The sequence below is a fragment of the Hypanus sabinus genome, chromosome 14 (assembly GCF_030144855.1).
Source record: "Hypanus sabinus isolate sHypSab1 chromosome 14, sHypSab1.hap1, whole genome shotgun sequence".
Taxonomy (NCBI): domain Eukaryota; kingdom Metazoa; phylum Chordata; class Chondrichthyes; order Myliobatiformes; family Dasyatidae; genus Hypanus; species Hypanus sabinus.
The window spans coordinates 44,258,760-44,280,693 of NC_082719.1; the positions used below are offsets into that span (position 1 = coordinate 44,258,760).

General features: G+C 38.7%; 1 protein-coding gene across 6 annotated transcripts in view; it reads left to right on the forward strand.

Moving 5' to 3' along the window:
- ube2kb (ubiquitin-conjugating enzyme E2Kb (UBC1 homolog, yeast)) overlaps nucleotides 1-21,934 on the forward strand; it is a 105,082-nt gene that overhangs the window by 8,554 nt on the left and 74,594 nt on the right. The window contains exons 1-2 of one of the 6 annotated variants that reach the window (XM_059989064.1): nucleotides 5,715-5,869; nucleotides 8,067-8,151. The exons of 2 other annotated variants lie outside the window; for them this stretch is intronic. Coding sequence is in view for 1 of the 4 variants with exons in the window: in XM_059989061.1 (XP_059845044.1) it covers nucleotides 5,807-5,869 (63 nt within the window). In the remaining 3 variants the exon portion in view is untranslated. Of the gene's footprint in view, nucleotides 1-5,703; nucleotides 5,870-8,066; nucleotides 8,152-21,934 lie in introns of those variants that run through there. 3 more of the 6 variants (XM_059989061.1, XM_059989065.1, XM_059989063.1) reach the window with 3 other exon arrangements.

Genomic DNA, 21,934 nt, shown 5'->3' on the forward strand with positions numbered 1-21,934 from the left:
ATGTTTCATTACATAATATAAAATATTTCTCAGATTTCCCCTGAATCTTTTGCCTATCATAATAAATTTAGGAGTGCATCCCTGAACCACCCAATGCAAGAACTGCTTCTCATTGCTTAGTCTATCTAAATCCTTCAAGATTCTACAAATCCTTCTGAGAAAATTCTACCTAACACCTCAACTCCCAGCTTCTATTTTGACAATTTATCTGAGAACTATCTTCACTATAACCATACTGGTAAATCTTCTCTGCACCACCTCAAAGACCTTGAAATTCACTCTTAAAGTGTAATGACCAGAATTGTGACCTATACATTTTTAATATATACCAAGGTTCTATATCTTTTGCTTTATGTTTTCTAAATTGTCAAAGATTCATGCACATATACACCTGTTCTCTCTCTCTCTCTATATATATATATCCATTAGAGTTGCTATTCAACCGACGTAGTGTCTCTTTATTCTTTCTGCTAAGATTACTAATGCTTTTATATATTACATTTCCATGAGACACAAGAACACAGTTAGGCCATTTGCTGGATGAGTCTGTTCCAGTACTTGGTCATGTATAGTTTATTTTCCTTCTCAACCCTATTCTCCTCCCTTCTGCCTGAAACCTTTGACACCCTTCCTAATCAGGAACCTAATAAACTCCACTTTAAGTAGACTTGGCCTTCACAGCCATCTGTGGCAATTAATTACACAGATTCACCAGTAGAAATTCCTCCTCATCTCCACTGTAAGGGGATGTTTATCTATTCTGAGACTGTGTCCTCTGGTCTGAGACTCTTCCCACTATAGGAAATATCCTCTCCATATCCATTCTATCTAGTCCTTTCAATATTCAGGAGGTTTCAATGAGATTCCCCCCCCCCTCCCCCACCGTTCTTCTAAGCTCCAATGAGAGTACAGACTCAGAGCTGTCAAACACTTCTCACACATTAACCCTTTCATTCCTAGGATCATTGTAAACTTCCTCTGGGCCCTCTCCAATGCCAACACATCCTTTCTTAAATAAGCGGCCAAAAACTGCTCACAATACTCCAAATGTAATTTGATCAATGCCTTATAAAGCTTCAGCATTACATCCTTGCTTTTATATTCTAGTCCTCTCAAAATAAATGCTAACATTGCACTTGTCTTTCTTACTACCTACTCAACTTGCACTTTATCAGCAATTTTATCTGCTGATTCCCTACCCACTCTACTAACGTATCTATGTCCTTTTGCAATCTGATATAAAGGTTAGTTTACCGCATGATTTTGAGTAGAGTCCTCTACAAATTTTGAAATGTTATTCCACAACGCATATTGTATGTATTGAAAAATTATATTGGAGCATTCTAAGAGCAGTTACTACTGCACTTAATATTTTAAAAATTATTTAGAAATATGTGGGCAAATATGATAGCTCTGGGAATACAGTCTAAGCACTAAAGAGATGGTTGGAATTTTGCGGGAAATTAATTTTAATGTAAATTTGATAACTTTGCAAATGGGTATTTTAATTTTTAAACATTGTTTTATATCTTAATAATGTTATGCATTTATTTTATAGTTGCATTTAATGAACTAAATGACAAACTGACGTAGGAGCAAGAATACATTTTTTGTTCCCTTGTGGTGTTCTACATTCAGCATGATCAGCTCACCTGGTTATAACACACTTGCTGAACAGAAATCTATTGATTTTTTTCTTTAAGATTTAAATGGATTGAGAATGCACAAGGTTTACGTAATACTGTGGGGAAAAGTGATTCCTGTCTTAATCCTAGATGTCCTCATTCTAATTTTAATATGGTGTTTTTTTTCCCCTCTGCATTTTAATACAAAAAGTAATAGCTTTTCTACATATATCTATTCTGCACAAATCCATCACTCATTTTAAACAAATAAGTACACCTCATCTATGTAAACTTAGAAGAATACCAACCAAGTTTATTTCCACGTACTGGCTTTTTTATATTCTGGTTTATCTTTTGAATGGAAGTTCATATAGATTGAGGAAATCCTTATTGAACATCTGCTCCATGGTGTTTTAAGTCTGTGATCCGATTGGTTATCTTGAAGATGGCTAAAAAGTGAAAGGTAAAAATAGAAATCCTTATAAAAATATTTTATAACTAGCAGACCTCATGTGACACTGTTAAGGGTTAATTTGATTAATTATTTTAACATCAGGAATTGCTGTGTTGAGCCAAGTAAAATGTAATACTTCGCTGCCAATGCATTTGCATTAAACTGACCTTTAAGTTCATAAAATCTAACTGTTACATGTGGACAAATTTAAGCTCTATTTAGGGTTAATTATTGTTTTCAATCAAAACTTAGTGACAACTAAATTCTGAAGAAACCCAAATGAAATAAATAATGTTTTCTACTTTAAATATTTTGAAATCGATGTCCAACCCTATATTCAAAACCTTATTGATATAGTGATAAATGGGATGAAACCCATCATGACTTTGCTTCCATGGACATGCTAAAAATATTGCTGTACTATATAAACTGGAAATCCAAAGCAACACACACAAAATGCAGGAGGAACTCAGCAGGTCAGGCAGCAACTATAAAAATGAATAAACAGTTGACATTTTGGACTAAGGCCCTTCATCAGAGCATATATCAGCACACTATATAAATGTATTTTGCTCCACAGAAAGTGGGTGATAAGTGCCATTGCAAAATCATTTACACAAACATAGACAATGACAAAAATTGTTCTTAAATTGTGTGAGGATGCAGGATGTTCTAGGGAAGGAGATTAAATTCAAGGACATCTGTAAAAATGTATCAAATGTGCTGACTAAATTGCATGACATTGAATATGAAGTGTTACTAAAAATACAAACATAATTGTAAAGTGAATGGTCCATAATTTAAAAAAAAACTAATGTTAGGTTGTGTGGTGGTCTTTTGAGTGTTTTGTAAAGGAAGTGAATGTTAAGTATGTACAGAATAATTTATTTCACATTCACTGGTCTATATCTCAAAAGATACATTATTTGAATTTGTAAGCTTAAATCAAGAATTGCTAAAATAGTATCCATTCACTGAATCTTAGTAATCATTTTTACTTATTATTCAAATGCAATGTTCAACATTTTATTTGGAAAAAATCTGTTTTTAAAGTTGCTGCATTGTCATGGAACATTAAAAATAGTTACACATCATGTAATGATGCCAATGCCACTCCCCTGAGAAGTATTAATGAACCATTTGAGCTTTTACGATAACTTGACAGTACTCATGGTCTATTTTGGGGTGCATTATTGGATTTGAGCCCATTATCACTTAATTAAGTCTTCTATGATATCCGGGCCCTTTCTATTTATTTAAGTAACTATAAAAGGTTTCATGGAACTATTATGAAGATGAATAGAGGAGTATCCTGCCATTGTTTATAATTCTGTATGCACAAAATCATGTTATCTAGCTGTTATCACACTAGTTCTTAGAAGGAGTTTCATAAATAAATTGGCTATTTTCTATATTACCATATTGACTGTAGATAGTTCACATGTGACATAAGGGTTCTGTTTCTGAGAATTGTCCATAAGTTTGTTTCTTGGTAAGTTAAAAATGTCCCATTTTCTATAGCTATCTATATATTGGTCTGCACACATCCCTGCTACAATTCTTTCACTTCATTGAATAGTCATACGAACACTACTATAATGAATGAAATATATATTGTCACCAGTCAAAGTTCAAAGTAAATTTATTTTATCTAAGTACATATATGTCACCATATTCAGCCCAGAGATTCATTTTCTTGTGAGCATATTCAATAAATCCATAATAGAATTACAGGTATAACCATAATAGAATCAATGGGCACCAGCTGGGCTTTCAACCAGTGTGCATAAGAGTACAAGCTGTGCAAATACAAAAAGAAAGAATAATAATAAATAAGCAATATTGAGAATATGAGATGAAGAGCCCTTGAAAGTGAGCCCATAGCTTGTGAAGGCATTTCAGTGAAGGGCAAATGAACTTCAGTGAAGTTATCCCCTTTGGTTCAAGAGCCTGATGGTTAGAGCTAATAACTGTTCCTGGACCTGGTGGTGAGGGTCCTGAGTCTTTTGTACCTTCCTGATGGCAGCAGTGAGAAGAGAGCATGACCTTTGTGGTGAGTTCCCTCTTGATGAATGTTGTTTTCCTGCAACAACACTATGTGTTTTTGTGTTCATTAGAGGGAGGGCTTTACCTGTGATCAACTAGGCTGTATCCACTACCTTTTTGTAGGATTTTCTGTTCAATGGCATTAGTGATTCCATATCAGGCTGTGATACAGCCAATCAATTTACTCTGCATCACACATCTATAGAGGTTTGTCAACATTTTAGATGTCAGACCAAATCTTCACAAACTCCTAAGGAAGTAGAGGTGCTGCTATGCTTTCTTAGTTAATACACTTACATGTCGGGCCCAGGACAGGTCCTCAGAAATTATAACACAGGAATTTAAAGTTGCTGACCTTCTCCACCTTTAATCCTCCAATGAAGACTGGCTCATGGATCTCTGGTTTCCTCAACTGAACTCAGCTCCTTGGTCTTGCAGAATTGAGTGAGAGGTTGACAACTCAGCCAAGTTTTCAATCTCCCTCCTATATTCTGATTCATCACCACCTTTGCTTTGGCCTACAACAGTGGTGTCATCAGCAAACCTGAAAGTGGCATTGGAGCTGTCATTAACGAATACAGTGAAATATTTATAGTTATTTTTATTACTAGGTTAAATGTTTTGGTATTGTGGATTATTTGCATAAAGTCAGATTTAAGTAAGTCAGGTAATTTATAATTCAGAGAATTAAGGTGAATTCATAGGCTATGAAATGATTTGGACATCCTGACATTTTGGTTATATTCATTTGGGTCTTTAAGACCTTCCCACCAGAGCATGGGGTTTCATGCTCTGGTGGTAAGTATCCATTTAATGATGTAGTGTAATCCTATTTACAAGATTTTACAGCATTCTTTTTTTTAAATCAAGCTGACCAGAATCCATGATTAAAAATAGCATCTGGTGTGACTCCCGTCTCCTTTTGAACTGGTAGTTAGAGTGCCCTTTCTGAATCGAGGTATGGAAAGCGATTGCACATTCAGATTGCCTTGTCAGAAAATGCTGAAGTTTGGGTAAAGTTAAGTTAAATCTCGAATTCACAGAAGTATAGTACTTCAAATGGTTGTAAAATGATTAATGCTAGAATGTAATAAAAGTTTAACATTTTGCTGTCAATAGCAAAATGCTGCAAGACGTATTTTGCAGCAAAATATGTTTTCCTACTAGGACAATCAATTTAGAATAGCAAAGAAGATTGATAATTGAACAGATTCTGGCGATTAACAAACTGAATTCTTTTCGATGAATATTCGAGACAAGAATCAACGAAAGTAATGGCTGCCATCAGATGCATATGGCCTACACTACGTAACATCTTAACCTCACTGTGCTGCAATAAGCTTGTATATGATCTACATCAACAAGTCGGGGAGGAAGTGGATGAGTATTATGACAGGTAGCCTTATACCAGATGTCATTTGACACGGGTGCGGGTGAGGGGTGGAGGCCTGGCCCTGTCCAGGTATCCACTGGACAGTATCACTGGCGGCCTAAATCTACTGAATGAAGATTACAACAGGAAAGCACTGCTACAACATTTTGCAGTCAGTCTCTGAACCGCGCTTCTTGCGGACCGACATAGAGCTGCAGTGCGCCTGCGCGGAAGCGCCGCCATTTTGGCCGTGCTGATAGTCTGATGTTGTAAGGAAGGCTGAGCCAAGGCCGAGCAGCGTGTCGCGAAATGGCCAATATTGCAGTGCAGCGAATTAAAAGAGAGTTCAAGGAGGTCTTGAAGAGCGAAGAGGTGAGATTTGCACGATGCTCTCTGCCCTAATCCGGTTTCGCCTTGGCTTCGTTGGCCGGCTGCTGACGGGAAGCGGGTGGGGAGAGTGGGTTCATGGTGACGGACACGGGACCGGGGTGACGGACAGGCGCCGGCGGCGTTTCGGGAAAGCTCAGGGTGCGGTTGCGCGGCTCAGCACAGGTCCTTTTAAATGCTTCTGAAACGTCACATCTGCTGTTTAACGGCATCCTGGGGAGGGTCCGGTCGAAATGAATCGCGGTAAAGCCGGTGAAATTCCGGATTTTGCAAGATCGGCCGGGTGATGCCTTGAACACTCAGGTTGTAGCTAGGGGTTGTAGGTGTGTAGGATTCTTGTACCATAGTGAGAGGCACTAACCTATGGTGACCACTCCCCATTAAAATGTGTGGTCTATACATTTAGTGCCACTGATCATAGGTGAAATTAGGATGTGTGATTTTATTTGTATCTTTTGCTGATAGTCGTCTATACCGTTCGAAACAAAGGGAAGTGTATCAATATAATCATCTGCTTGAGTAACAATTGGGTTAACTAACACTAATGATATTTGGTTATTTTGCTAATGTAGCATTCTTTCGATTACTTTTACTTCCTCATAGGTAACTTCAGTTAAAATGCACGGTAATGCATTTCTAATACACGATTAAACAAAACTTGAGTAAAGTTTATGATAGTTATGACGGATTTTACTTGTAAGTTGGTTTCAATACTTTATGCATATTGTAGAATCTTAATGATTATCAAAGTTTTAACAACGTTCTTATTTATTATAAACTAGCTAATCATTTTGGGGAACTAACGCACTGTATGACGTATTGAATCCTTTATAGTTCAGTGGTTGATACCTTGCTTGCATCACTACTTTGTGTGTCACCGCAATTATGTAGCCCAGGGTCTTTAAATGAAAGATTTCACAAAATTAATTTTGAGCTTGTTAACAGTGAATATATCCCAAGCTGTTTTGCAGTGGCTCAGCCAGGTTTTGAAATATGATAACAGTTTTGTTCAGTTCCTCAAACAACAAATGAAATGAATATTAAGTGCCCAATAGGTTTTGGGGATATTGACCAGTACATTACAAGTATGTTATCTTTTATGAATAGTATTATTGTATCTTTCAAAACTAAAAATACTATAGATATTTGAAATGAAACTGAACAAGCTGGAAATAGATCAGGCAGCATTAAAGGAGAGGGTAACAGTTAATGTTTTAGGTAGAGACATTTTATGCCTGTCTGAACTGGAACAACCAGACAGGACCACATTAGGAGACCACAGTTAGTATGAATAGGAAATAACATTTCTTCCTTGCTGTTAATCAAAAGCAGTGTGCTTAGCCCACATTCTTCTCTCTACATATATGATTGCATGGTTAGGCACAGCACAAATGCCATCTGTAAATTTGCCAATGACACAACCGTTGTCGGCAAAATCTCAGATGGCATTCAGGAGTGAGATAGATCAGCTGGTTTAGTAGTGTTGCAAAAACAATCTTGCCCTCAATGTCAGTAAGACCAAGGAATTGATTGTGGAGTTCAGGAAGGGGAAGTCGAAGGAATACTCATCAGTTCTCATCAAGTGGTCTGTAGTGTAAGCAATTTCAAGTTCTTGAGGGTCAACATCTGAAGATGGGCCCAACATATTGATGCAATTATGAAGAAAATTGGCATGCCAGTGGCTACATTTCATTAGGAGTTTGGAGATTTGGTATGTTACTAAAGACTAGCAGATTTCTACAGACGTACAGTGGAGGGTGTTCTAACTGGTTGCATCAGCATCTGATATGGAGGGGTTATTGCATAGGATTGGCAAAAGCTGCAGAGGATTGTAAACTCAGCAATAGCCTCATTGTTGTTAAGGACATCTTCAAAAGGCTTTCCTCGAAAAGGTGGCATCATCATTAAGGTCCTCCATCAACCAGGAGCCTGAAGACATGCATTCAATGTTTCAGGAGCGGCTTCTCCACCATCAGATTTCTGAACAGACAATGAACCCATGAATGCTACCTCACTATTTTTTGCTCTTTTCTTGTACTACTTATTTAATCTTTTATATATTTCTTAGAATTTATAGTATATTTTATGTATTAAACTTTACTACTGTTACAAAACAGCAAATTTCATGAGGTAAGTCAGTGATAATAAACCTAATTCTGATTAACTCAGTTTCTTGTTTAAGATGTCACCTCTGCAGTACGTTTGGTAATTGTATTTCGACCTGCAATAAAGAGGCCTTGCTCTTCCAACTTCGACTCTGAATAACAGTTAAGTGTGAGATATGTTGCATAGTTAAATTTCACATCTCTTGTCATTGTAGAAGTAATGTTCAGCTTTGATAAGGTCTGCCCATTGTTATGAAGTAATTTAAATTTTAGAAACCAACAGTGGAGGCAAAATATTCTTTGAGACAATTGTATAGTAGTTGTATTTCATTTTGAGAAAAAGTACTAAGATCTTGGATATTGATCTGCTGTAGTTCTGTTCAGTATTTAGAATATGTAATTCATTTTGAGGATGAACTTGAATCTCATATCCAAATTTAATTCTACTTATTTTTTAAAAAATGATATTGATTACATTTCTTGCATTACTTTCACATCAAGCCCTTTAAATTCCATCTCATTCTAGACATCAGAATCAGGTTTAATATCACTGGCATATGTCATGAAATTTGTTAACTTTACAGAAGTAGTACATGATAAATATAGAAAAGAATACTGAATTAGTGTGTGTGTGTGTGTGTGTGTGTGTGTGAAAAAGTTAAAATAAGTAGTGCAAAAAAATCAAATTAAAAAATAGTGTTCATGGGTTCAATCGGATGGGTTGAAATTGGATGGTAGAGGGGAAGAAGCTATTCCTGATTTGCTGAGTGCATGCCTTCAGGCTTCTGTACCTCTTTCCCAATGATAACAATGAAAAGAGGGCGTGTTGTAGGTAGTAGGGACCCTTTATGATGAATGGTGCCTTCCTAAGGCATCACTCCTTGAAGATGTCTTGGATAGTATGGAGGCTAGTTAGTACCCGTGATGAAGCTGACTAATCTTATAAGTTTCTGCAACTTACCTTGATGTTGTTCAGTAGCACGCCAGCCCCCACCCCCGCACCAGATCTGATGCAACCAGTCAGAATGCTTTCCATGGTACGTTTGTAGAAGTTTTCAAGCGTTGTAGTTGACGAGCCATGCCAAACTCTGAATAAAGTATAGCCGCTGTCTTGCCTTTTTAGTTGCATCAATATGTTGCATCTAGTTTAGGTCCTTAGAGATATTGACATATTGACACCCAGGAACTTGAAATTGCTGGCTCTGTCCATTTCTGATCGCTCTATGAGGATTGGTTTATGGTCCCTCGTCTTCCCCTTTCTGAAGTCCACAATCAGTTCTTTAGACTTGCTGACGTTGAGTGTAGGTTTGTTGGTGTGACACCACTCAACCAACTGGTATATCTCGCTTCTGTACTCCTTTTCGTCACTATCTGAAATTCTGCCAACAATGGTTGTATCATTAGCAAATTTATAGATGGTTTTGAGCTATGCCTAGCCACGCAGTCAAGGATGTAAAGAGAGTAAAACAAAGGGCTAAGCACACATCTCTGTGATCCGCCAGTGTTGCTTGTCAGCAAGGTGGAGATGCTATTTCCAATCTGCATAGATTGTGGCCTTCCAGTTAGGAAGTTGAGAATCCAGTTGCAGGGGGAGTTACAGAGGTCCAGGTTCTGTAGCTTTCTGATCAGAACTGCAAGAATGATGGTGTTAAATGCTGAACTGTACAATAAACAGCATCCTGACATAGGTATTGGCATTGTTCAAGGAATCCAAGGCCACATGGAGAGCTTCTGCTGTAGACCTATTGTGATAGACAAGTTGCAGTGGATGCAGGTCTTTCCTGAGACAAGTATTGATTCTAGCCATGACCAATCTCAAAATATTTCATCACTGTAGATGTGAGTGCTACTGGACAATAGTTGTTAAGACAACACATTCTGCTCTAATTATTGCCCTTTTGAAGTAGATGGGAACTTCTAATCATAGCAATAAGAAGTTGAAGGTGTATTTGAATACCCACGGCAGTTGGTTGACACAGGTTTTCAGAGCCTTACCAGGTATTCCATCAGGCCCTGCTGCCTTGCAAGGATTCACCCTCTTGAAAGACAGCATGATGTCGGCCTCCGAGACAAAGATCAGAGGGTCATCAGATGTTGCAGGGGTCCTCATAAGTGTGGTTTTATTCTCCCTTTCAAAGCAAGCACAGAAGGTGTTGAGCTTGCCTGCTGGTTAAGCATTGCTGTCATTCATGATGTAGGAAGTAATGGGCTGCACACCCTGTTGGAGTTGACATGCATACAACAAGCCTGATTTAGAACACAGAAGACTACAGCATAGGCATAGGCCCTTTGGCCCACGATACCTGCACCCAGCATGATGCCAAATTAAGCTAATCCCTCTGCTTGTACATGATCCATATCCCACCATATTTAGGTGCTTTCTAAAGTCTCTTGAACCACTATTTACTTCTACTATCAAACTGGCACACATTCCAGTCACCTACCTCTCTCTGTGTGTAAACAAAAACAAATTGCTCTGCAAATCTCTTTAAATTTACCCCTCTCGCCTTAAGGTTTGCCCTCTAATATTTAACTTCTCTACCTGGCTGGGGTGGTAGGGGAGGGAGAAGAAATTCTGGATGTCTACCCTATCTAAGCAAATCATAATTTTATAATCCTACATCAGAAATCTGAAGTTGTCTCATCTTTGACAGGCACTGATGTATCTTTGTGATACAGGAATGAATTTAAGATTATATCCTTTTCTCTCAAGGTTTTCTTAAAAAGTTCATAGTATGTGTGTATTCTGACAATGTCAGCAAGTATTTTCCAACCCTAATTGCCTGTAAATTAAGGAGACAGTTAAAGTCTATGACATTCGTGGTTCTGAAGACAAATGTAGATGAGACCAGACAAGGATGATGGATTTTTTACTGTATCGGGGGGCTATAAGGTCCATCTTGGAGCACTCCTGCCAGTTCCATGCCACCATATTTCCCTGGAGCTTGTTCTCCCTTGTTATGCACATTAATTCCATCCTGATTTGTATGGCAGCCACCTACATTAAGTGCAAATAATAATAATTAATTACATATTAGTAGGTCTTTGGGGTAAGGGAGGAGACCAGAACATCTCAAAGATAACCATGTGGTCACAGAATAGACAAGCTTCTTGCAGACGGCAAACTAGATTGAAATTAATTTGGCAGAGAGTTGAGAACCAGAGTGACAGCTGAGGATGAGTCAGTTAGTTTACAAGCAGGCAATGTGTAGTGAGACTTCTGGAAAAGACAGACTGATGAAAGGACAAAATTGCAGTCAGCAGAATCAGCTGCAATGTAAAAGGGGGACAAAATTGAAAAGGATGATGAAGCGGGATGGAAGGTGTTATACTTGAGTGCACACAGTATACGAAATAAGGTAGATGAACTTGAAGCACAGATCAACATGTATGATGTTGTGGGTATCCCATGGCTGAAAGAAAATTATAGCTGAACATCCAAGGATACACATTGTATTGAAAGGACAGGCAGGTAGGCAGAGGGGTTGGGGTGGCTCTGGTTAAAAAAAAAATCAGCTTATGAGAAAAAGGTGTCATAGGATTATAAGGTGCAGAATCGTCATTGATTGAGCTAAGAAACTGCAAAGGTAGAAAGTCGCTGATGAGAGTTGTATACAGATCTCCAAACTAACAAATATGTGGTTTATGAATTACAATGGGAGATACAAAACACATATCAAAAGAGCAATGTTATGAAAGTCATGGGGGATTTCAATATGCAGGTAGATTTGGAAAATCAGGCTGGATCCCAAGAGAGGGAGTTTGTAGAATGCCTATGAAATGGCTTTTTTGAGTAGCTCGTGGTTGAGTCCATGAGAAGATCAGCTATTCTGGATTGTGAGTTGTGCAACGAACCAGAATTGATTATAGAGTTTAAGATAAAGGAACCCTTACAAGGCAGCGATCGTAATATAATATTCACCCTGCAATTTGAGAATGAGAAGTTAAAGTCAGATGTATCTGTATTACAGTGGAGTAAAGGGTATTACAGAAGCATGAGGGAGGACCTGGCCGAAATTGATTGGAATAAAACACTAGCAGGGATAACAGAGCAGCAATGAGTGGAATTTCTGGGAGCAATTTGGAAGGCACAGAATAGATACATCCGAAAGAAGAAGGCATTTTCTAAAGACAGAATGATGCAACCATGGCTGACAAGAAGTCAAAGTCACCACAAAAGCCAAAGGGAGGGCATATAATTAGTGGGAAGTTAGAGGATTGGGAAGCTTTTAAAAAAACAAACTAAAGACGTCATAAAGAAGGAAACGAGGGAATATGAAGGTAAGCTTGTCAATAATGTTAAAGAGGATACATACAGTTTCTTCTGATATATAGAGTAAAGAGAGACGAGAGTAGACATTGGACCACTGGAAAATGATGCTGGAGAGGTAGTAATGGGGGACAAAGAAATGGTGGATGAACTGAAATTGTACTTTTCATCAGTCTTCTCTGTGGAAGGTACTAGCAGTAAGCTGGAAGTTCGAGAGTGTTTTGGGGGCAGAAGTGAGTGCAGTTGCTATTACTAGGGACAGGGTCCTTGGGAAGCTGAAAAGGAAAGTAGATGAGTCACCTGGACCAGATGGACTACCCCCAGCATTCTGACAGAAGTAGATGAAGAGATCTTAGAGGCGTTAGTAGATCTTTCAAGAATCACTAGATCCTGCCTTTGTTCCAGTGAACTGGACAATTACAAATGTTACTCTGCTCTTCAGGAAGGGAGAGATGCAGAAAAAAGAAAATTAGAGGCCAGTTGGTCTGACCTCAATGGCTGGATTGATGTTTAAGTCGATTGTTAAGAACGTGGTTTTAAGGCACTTGGAAGCTCATGATAAAATAGGCCAAAGGCAGCATGGCTTCCTTAAGAGGAAAATATTGCCTGACAAATCTGTTGGAATTCTTTGAAGAAATAACAAGCAGGACAAATATGTGAGAATTGGTGGATGTTGTTTACTTGGATTTTCAGAAGGCCTTTGACAAGGTGCCAAACATGAGACTGCTTAACACGATAAGAGGCCAAGGTATTTACAGGAAAGATACAAGCATGGATAGAGCATTGGCAAGAGGAAAAGAGTTGGAATAAAGGGAGCGTTTTTTGGTTGACTGTTGGCGACTAGTGTTCTACAGGGGTATGTATTCAAACCACTTCTTTTTACATTTTGTGGTTGATGGAATAGATGCTTTTGTGGCCAAGTTTATGGACAATACAAAGTTGCATGCAGGGGCAGGCAGTATTGAGGAAGCAGAGAGGCTGAAGAGAAACTTGGAAAGAGACTTGCAGAGAGGAGAATTGGAAAAGAAGTAGCAGATGGAATACAGTGTTGGGAAGTTTATGGTCATGCACTCTGGTAGAGGAAATAAAAGTGTAGGCTATTTTATAAATGGAAAGAAAATTCAAAATTCTGATGTGCAAAGGGACTTGAGAGTCCTTGTGCAGGATTCCTTAAAGGTTAATTTGAAGGCTGAGTCAGTGGTGAGGAAGGCAAATACATGTTACCATTCATTTAGAAAAGGTTAGAATATAAAAGCAAGGATGTAATGTTAAGGACTTATAAGACACTGGTGAGGGCTCACGGAGTATTGTGAGCAGTTTTGGGCCCCTTATCCAAGAAAGGATGTGCTGACATTGGAGAGGGTTCAAAGGAGGTTTGTGAAAATGATTCTGGGTCTGAAAGGCTTATATGAGAAGCTTTTGATGACTGGGCTGTATTCACTGGAATTCAGAAGATTGGGAGGGGATCTGATTGAAACCTGACAAATGTTGAAAGGCTGATTAGAGTGGATTTGGAGAGGATGTTTCCTATGGTGGGGGGAGTTTAAGACCAGATGGAATAGCCTCAGAATAGAGGTAAGTCCATTTAGAATGGTGGTGAGGAGGAATTTCTTTAACCAGAGAGGGGTGACTCTCAGGAATTCATTGCCACAGGTGGCTGTGGAGGCCAAATCATTGGGTATATTTAAGGCAGAGGTAGATATATTCTTGATTATTTGGGATATGAATGGATACGTGGAGAAGGCAGGAGATTGGGGCTGAGAGGAATGAAAGGGTTACTGTATGAGGAATGTCTGGCAGCTCGTGGGCTGTATTCCCTGGAGTTCAGGAGAATGAGGGAGGGATCTCATAGAAACATTCTGAATAATTACCTGAACAGATTGGATATGGCAAAGTTATTTCTCATGGTAGGGGATCCTAGGACAAGAGGGCACGACTTCAGGATTGAGGGACGTCCATTTAGAACTGAGATGCGGAGAAATTACTTTAGTCAGAAAGCGGTAAATCTATGGAATTTGTTGCTATGAGTGGCTGTGGGGGCTAAGGCATTGGGTGTGTTTAAGGCAGATAGATAGGTTCTTGATTAGCCAGGGCATCAGAGGGTATGGGGTGAAAGCAGGGGAGTGGGGATGACTGGAAGAATTGGAGCAGCCCATGATTGAATGGTGGAGCAGACTCGATAGGCCAAATGGCCTAATTCTGCTCCTATATCTTATGGTGTAAACGCTTCACTTGAATTCACATCCACCACTTCTGCTGGCAGCTTGTTCCAGACTCGCACCACCCTTTGAGTAAAGAAATTCCTCCTCAGTTATCCCTTAAGTATTTCACCTTTCACCCTTAAGCTATGACTAGTTCTAGTTTCACCCAATATCAGTGGGAAAAGTCTGTTTTTAATTACCCTATCTATATCCCTCAATTTGGTTGTACCTCTGTCAAATCTGCCCTCATTCTCCCATGCTCAGGGAATAAAGTCCTAACCAATTCAACTTTAACTTAGGTCCTCAAGTCCTGGCAAAATTTTTGTAAATTTTCTCTGAACTCTTCCAATCTTGATATCTGTCCTGTTGGTAGATGACTAAAACCACATGCAATACCCCACGTTTGGCCCCACCAATGTATACAACTTAAACTTGATATTCTAACTCCTGTACATGATTTATGAATGCTAATGTGCCAAAAGCTGTCTCTTTGACCATATCTACCTGTGATACCACTTTCAAGGAATTAGGCCTGTATCCCCAGATCCCTTTGTTTTACCACACTCCTCAGAGCCCTACCAGGCATAATGTAATCATACCTTGATTTGTCCTCCCAAAGTGCAAAATCTGATACATGCCTGCATTAAATTCCATCTGCCATTTTTCAGTGGGTCCAAATCCCACTCCCAAGTTTTGAGATCCATTACCTCACCCCCTCAGTCTTGGTGTCATCGGCAAATTTGCTGATGTAGGTGAATAATCTCTTCTCGGGCTTCCAGCAGGGTACAGTTATCGATTTTAACCAACATTTCGATGAATTACTCTGCCATCTTCATCAGGGATGATGCCTGGACATGTCTAGTCCAGTGGTATTTATACCTTCGTTGTCCACCTCTTCTGATTGGTTAGTCCTCATCCAATCAGGATCTGCTGTCCTACCTTGTTTACCATTGAATTCCAGCTTGTACTCAGAGCAAGACCTTGATATTTGTTAAAATTCTTTTTCTGTAATTTTATTTCAGTGGCTTTCTTTACCAGGCTGTCCCAAAAGCCAGTGACGTGGCACAATATTTTTGTGCTGTTAAAGCCAATCCTATGGTCAATGTTCTGCTATTGCCAATTTCTCCAGGTAACTCGAAAGTATACCACTCCTGTGTTCCTTGATGCTTGTTTCTACTGTGAGTCCCATCCCTATCTGGCCGATATACACTGCTCCGCATTCACAGGGTACCCTGTAGGTGGCCCCGGGTGTCCAGGTCATCTTTGACCCACATAAGCATTTACAGGATTCCCTGTGAGGACTAACCAATCAGGAGGGATGGACCACTGGACTAGACATACCCAGGCATCATCTCTGAGGAAGATGGCAGAGTTTATCATCAAAATGTTGGTTAAAATTGACACCTGTTCCCGGCTGGAAGCCGAGAAGAGTTTATTCGTCATATATGCTAGGAAAGCACTAGATTCTTTTTCACTTGCTGATGCAGTTTAGCATAGTGCATAGTCATTTATTTATGCTAATAAGTAAATTTAGCATAATCATCCAAATTATTAATACAAATGACAAACAGCAATGGACCTAGCATACCACTACTTACAGGCCTTCATTCAGAGTGGCAACTATCTACTTACTGCCAGTCTCCCTCCAGGTTGAATGCCAAGCAATTGAACCTTCTGGACCAGCCTCTCATGCAGAACCTTGTCAAAGGCCTTGCTAAACACCCATGTAGACAATATCCATTGCCTTTCCTTCATCAATTTTCCTGGTAATCTCAAAAAACTCTTAAGGTTAGCTAGACATGACCTACCACACACAAAACTGTGTTGACTATCCCTAATCAGACCTTCTCTGTCCATAGACTTATGTACCTTCCAATAATTTACCCACTGCTGATGTCAGGCTTGTCAACCTATAATTTCCTATCTTATCCTTAGAGTCTTTGTTGAACAACGAAAAAAAAACATCAACTATCTTTCAGTCATCCACCACCTTGTGGCTAGGGACGTTTTAAATACCTCTGCCAGACCCCATGCAATTTCTGCACCATCCTCTCACAGATCAGAGTGACATTTTGTCAGGCCCTGGGAACTTATCCACCTTAACTTGAATCGACAGGAAGCACCTCCTCTTCTATAATACAGATACGCCTCAGTTCTCCCAATTTTGTCTGCTTCCTGAGTAAATACAGATGCAAAACCAATTAAGATCTCTATCTCTTTTGGCCCCATACATAGAGGACCATGCTGATCTTCAAGTGAAACAATTGTCTCTTGGTATTTTGCTTTTAATATACCTGTAGAAGCCTGTGGGATTCTTCTTGTCTGCTAGGGGAACCTCGTTTAAAGTTCAAAGTAAATCAATTATCAAAGTATTTATATATCATTTTATATTACCCTGAGATTCATTTTTTGTAGGCATTCAGAGTAGAACAAAAATTATACAATAGAATCAATAAAAACTACACACAAACAGCCAATGTGTGAAAGAAGACAAACTGTGCAAAAATAGTAATAATAAATAAATAATATCGAGAACATAAGTTGTAGAATCCTTGACGGTGAGTCTGTAGCTCACAGAATCAATTCAGTAATGAGGTGAATGAAGTTATCCACGCTGGCTCAGAAGCCTGATGGTTGAAGGATAACATGTGGGACCTTGTGCTCCTTCACTTCCTTCCTGATGACAGCAGCAAGAAGAGTAGATGGCCTGGATAGTGGTGGTTCTTGATGATGGGTGCTGCTTTCTTGTGGCAGCACTCCTTGTAGATGTGCTCACTGTTGGGGAGGGCTTATCCTGTGAAGTACTGGGTTGTATCTACCACTTTTTGTTGGCTTTTCTGTTCCTGGACATTAGTATTTGCAAAACAGGCCATGATGCAACTAGTCACTGTGCATCTTGCATTTCTTGTATTCTTAAAGTGCCTTATTTTTTCAGTGAGACTGTGGGCAAATTATAAATTGTAAGCTTTTTAAGTTTGGGATTAGAATTATTTTATCACTTGGAACACTTTTGTAGGCTTAAAATAATCTAGCTTTTAAATCTAACATTTTCTTTTATATTATTACTGATCTGATTTTTAAATTTGCAGCTGGCTGTTTTTAATGTTGGCCTTCAGAGAATTGAATATTGTAATTTTGGAGTCTTATGATTTTTAAGAACCCAACTGATTTTCTGAATTATTGTGATTAAGATTTTTTTTGGGGGGTATAGATTTCTTTCTCAAAATTGGCAGCAATATTTCATTGTTTTTGGAATTTATAGGGATAACCTGATGCTTTCAAACTTAAGTTAGCTTGCAGTTATTTTTTCATCCATTTTTTTACTACTATTTTTTTGATCTATTTTAAGCACAATTTAAAAATACTGCTTGTATTTTGTAAAGTACAAAAATAGTTTTGGATCCTACTCTGTAATTTTTGGATTAATTTTGCATATAAATGACATAATTCCCCTTGGTGTGATTTTTTTTTTGCTAACTTGGCCTTCAATTTAAAATTTATTGGTTTAGACCTGTGAGAAAGGGGGCCGCTTAGCTTGACCTGAGATCAGTTAGAGGCTAATCAATGTTGGAAGTTTCCAGAGGTTGTCAGGTTCTCTGCATCATTAGGAAATCTAAATAGTTAACCAAAAGGGTAACTTTCTATTTGTACACTTTAAAATGTTTCACATCTACTATTTACAACATATATTTGAAAGCACATTGAAACCCTGCAAATCTATTAGCTGATCATTTGGATTAATTCAACATCTGGCACACTCATTAGTATACAAAGTTTTCATTCCTGCAGATTGAAGTAATTATGATGTTGGCCTTGTTGGGTGGGTATGCAGCTAGGGACAGGAATGTGAGTGTATTTGTTACTCGGGCTGGAATCTGGAGTGCTTGCGTGTGGCATCTCGATCAATAAACTGAAGCTCGCTGTGCTGTGTTTCCCACACTCCTTTAAAACTTAGTGGGTTCACTGAAAAATTTATTATGTTACCTGATTTTTTTTTTAAAAGTGAAGTAAAAATATGTTGGGTAGTGTGAGCAAAATCAAAATTGTTCAGAAAATCTGCTGGTCTGGTACACCACAAAGCTCAGATGATCAGTTTTACTGTCCCTGAAACTATTTTAGTCTCAGATTTTAGATTTTTTTGAGTTGTATACATAAACCGTATTAATAACCGTAAAATAGCTAAGACCAAAATTGGGCCATTGAAGACAGAAACAGGTGAATTTTTTATGGGGAACAAGGAAATGGCAGACGAGTTGAACAGGTACTTTAGATCTGTCTTCACCATGGAAAACAAAAACAATCTCCCAGATGTAATAGTGGCCAAAGGAACTAGGGAAAAGGATGAACTGAAGGAAATTTATATTAGGTAAGAAACGGTGTTGGATAGACTGTTGAGTCTGAAGGCTGATAAGTCCCCGGGACCTGATGGTCTGCATCCCAGGGTACTTAAAGAGGTGACTCTAGAAATCGTGGACGCATTGGTAATCATTTTGCAATGTTCTATAGATTCAGGAACAGTTCCTGCTGATTGGAGGGTGGCTAATGTTGTCCCACTTTTCAAGAAAGGAGGGAGAGAGAAAACAGGGAATTATAGACCGGTTAGCCTGACATCAGTGGTGGGAAAGATGCTGGGGTCAATTATAAAAGAGGAAATTACGACACATTTGGATAGCAGTAGAAGGATCAGTCCGAGTCAGCATGGATTTATGAAGGGAAAATCATGCTTGACTAATCTTCTGGAGTTTTTTGAGGATGCAACTATGAAAATGGACAAGGGAGAGCCAGTGGATGTAGTGTACCTGGACTTCCAGAAAGCTTTTGATATAGTCCCACATAGGAGATTAGTGGGCAAAATTAGGGCACATGGTATTGGGGCAGAGTACTGACATGGATTGAAAATTGGCTGGCTGACAGGAAACAAAGAGTAGTGATTAACGGGTCCCTTTCGGAATGGCAGGCTGTGACCAGTGGGGTACTGCAATGTTCAGTGCTGGGACTGCAGCTGTTTACAATATACATTAATGATTTAGATGAAGGGATTAAAAGTAACATGAGCAAATTTGCTGATGACACAAAGCTGGGTGGCAGTGTGAAATGTCAGGAGGATGTTATGAGAATGGAGAGTGACTTGGACAGATTGGGTGAGTGGACAAATGTATGGCAGATGCAGTTTAATGTGGATAAATGTGAGGTTATCTACTTTGGTGACAAGAACAGGAAGGCAGATTACTATCTAAATGGAGTCAAGTTAGGAAAAGGGGAAGTACAACGAGATCTAGGTGTTCTTGTACATCAGTCAATGAAAGCAAGCGTGCAGGTACAGCAGGCAGTGAAGAAAGCTAATGGCATGCTGGCCTTTATAACAAGAGGAATTGAGTATAGGAGTAAAGAGGTCCTTCTGCAGCTGTACAGGCCCTGGTGAGATCCCACCTGGAGTATTGTGTGCAGTTTTGGTCTCCAAATTTGAGGAAGGACATTCTTGCTATTGAGGGAATGCACCGTAGATTCACAAGGTTAATTCCCAGAATGGCGTGCTCTCATATGTTGAAAGATTGGAGCGACTAGGCTTGTATACACTGGAATTTAGAAGGATGAGAGGGGATCTGATTGAAACATATAAAATTATTAAGGGATTGGACACGCTGGAGGCAGGAAGCATGTTCCCGCTGATGGGTGAGTCCAGAACTAGAGGCCACAGTTTAAGAATAAGGGGTAGGCCATTTAGAACAGAGATGCGGAAAAACTTTTTTACCCGGAGAGTGGTGGATATGTGGAATGCTCTGCCCCAGAAGGCAGTGGAGGCCAAGTCTCTGGATGCATTCAAGAGAGAGTTAGATAGAGCTCTTACAGATAGCGGGGTCAAGGGATATGGGGAGAGGGCAGGAACGGGGTACTGATTGTGTATGATCAGCCATGATCACAGTGAATGGCGGTGCTGGCTAGAAGGGCCGAATGGCCTACTGCTGCCCCTACTGTCTATTGTCTATTTAGTATCGCCACTTCAGCTTGCAGCAAAATTAAAGTTATGTTAAGTCTAGTGGCAGTTTGGTGCAGAACTGCTTGTGTAAACAGTCAAACCTGAATTCTTGCTGTTTGACCATAAGGCAAGTTAGGAAAACTTTCATGTTTTCCTATTGGTTGTCAGCCCACTTGTTTATTGTAAATTTTGGAACATTAGAATGATCTTTATATAGTTGTGATATAACAATGCACCCATAACAAAATCAATCCCCATGAATCCAAATCAGTTTTGTAAATGGCAGGATAGATGTCCTTCAAATCCAGTGAGCTAAATAGTTTGGTCCAGTATTTTCCATTTTTATCAATACCAATAATGTACTTCCAAAAAACTATTCTATAATTATCTCCCTAGTTCATTGAAGAGTTTTCTAAAAAAACTTGCTGAGAGTTTACATTATTTTGTTTTTCTCTCCTTGCTCCTGAATATATGCTAGTTTTGTAGATATTACTAGATGATATATTCCCCTGTGAAAGCAGAGAAGTTTGAATACTTATACGTCAGCAGCTTTGATAAGTATTATCCTATTTTATTGTCTTGAGTGTGGGTGATCAGAGCAGTTTTGCAATTGTTTATTTTACTTTTTCACTTTCCAATTCAATTAATTTATTTGAGTATACAAATTTGGCAACTGATTTGAGAGGGAATGGTGGAATTACTTGGGGCATAGAAGGACCAACTTAATTCTGTGATTTCAACAGTGAACCAGTAAGACAAGCTAGTGGAGAGGTTGAGGAAAGTCACTTCATTAGAAACTGAAACACTTCCAAACCAGAGTGAACGAAGCTTGAGTTCTTCAGATTTCACAGGAAGTCTAGCTTATTGAAATGATAACTATGCAAGCAAGATTATGGAAATTAATAATGGAATTAGCATTTGTTATTTTATTAGAATTTTGTTCTCTCACTCTAGAGTCATTTTAGATACAAGTAAAAGATTAGAAGGACGTCAGTGTTTAAATAAAACGCTGTGGGTGACAATCTCAAAACCAAGAAATGGTAGGAATGCTGAATGCATAAAGTCCAGTATATATTTTCTGTGATTTTGAAAACTTAAGTAGCTTGCTTTGAAGAAGCTAGATAAAGTGCATGGTTGGAACCATATGATGCTAAGTTATCATGAACTATTTGTTCACACATAAGTTTATTTGTGTACGATTCATCATTGCCAGATTGTTTAATCAGACAATCTAAATTGCAAATATCTTTTTAGTATTTTATTGAGTAAAATACTCCCCATGTGCTGTTCTGGTTACCTACCAGCAGGGCAAATATCAATAAGATTGAAGAAGTACAGAAAAAATATACAATGATATTGCTGGAACTTGAGAAATTGAGTTATTGTGAATGGTTAAATAGTTATTTGCTGGAATACAGTAAAGGAGAATGAGAGGATATTTGATAAGGGTATATAAAATTATGAGGGATATAGATAGTGCACATGCAAGCAGGCCAC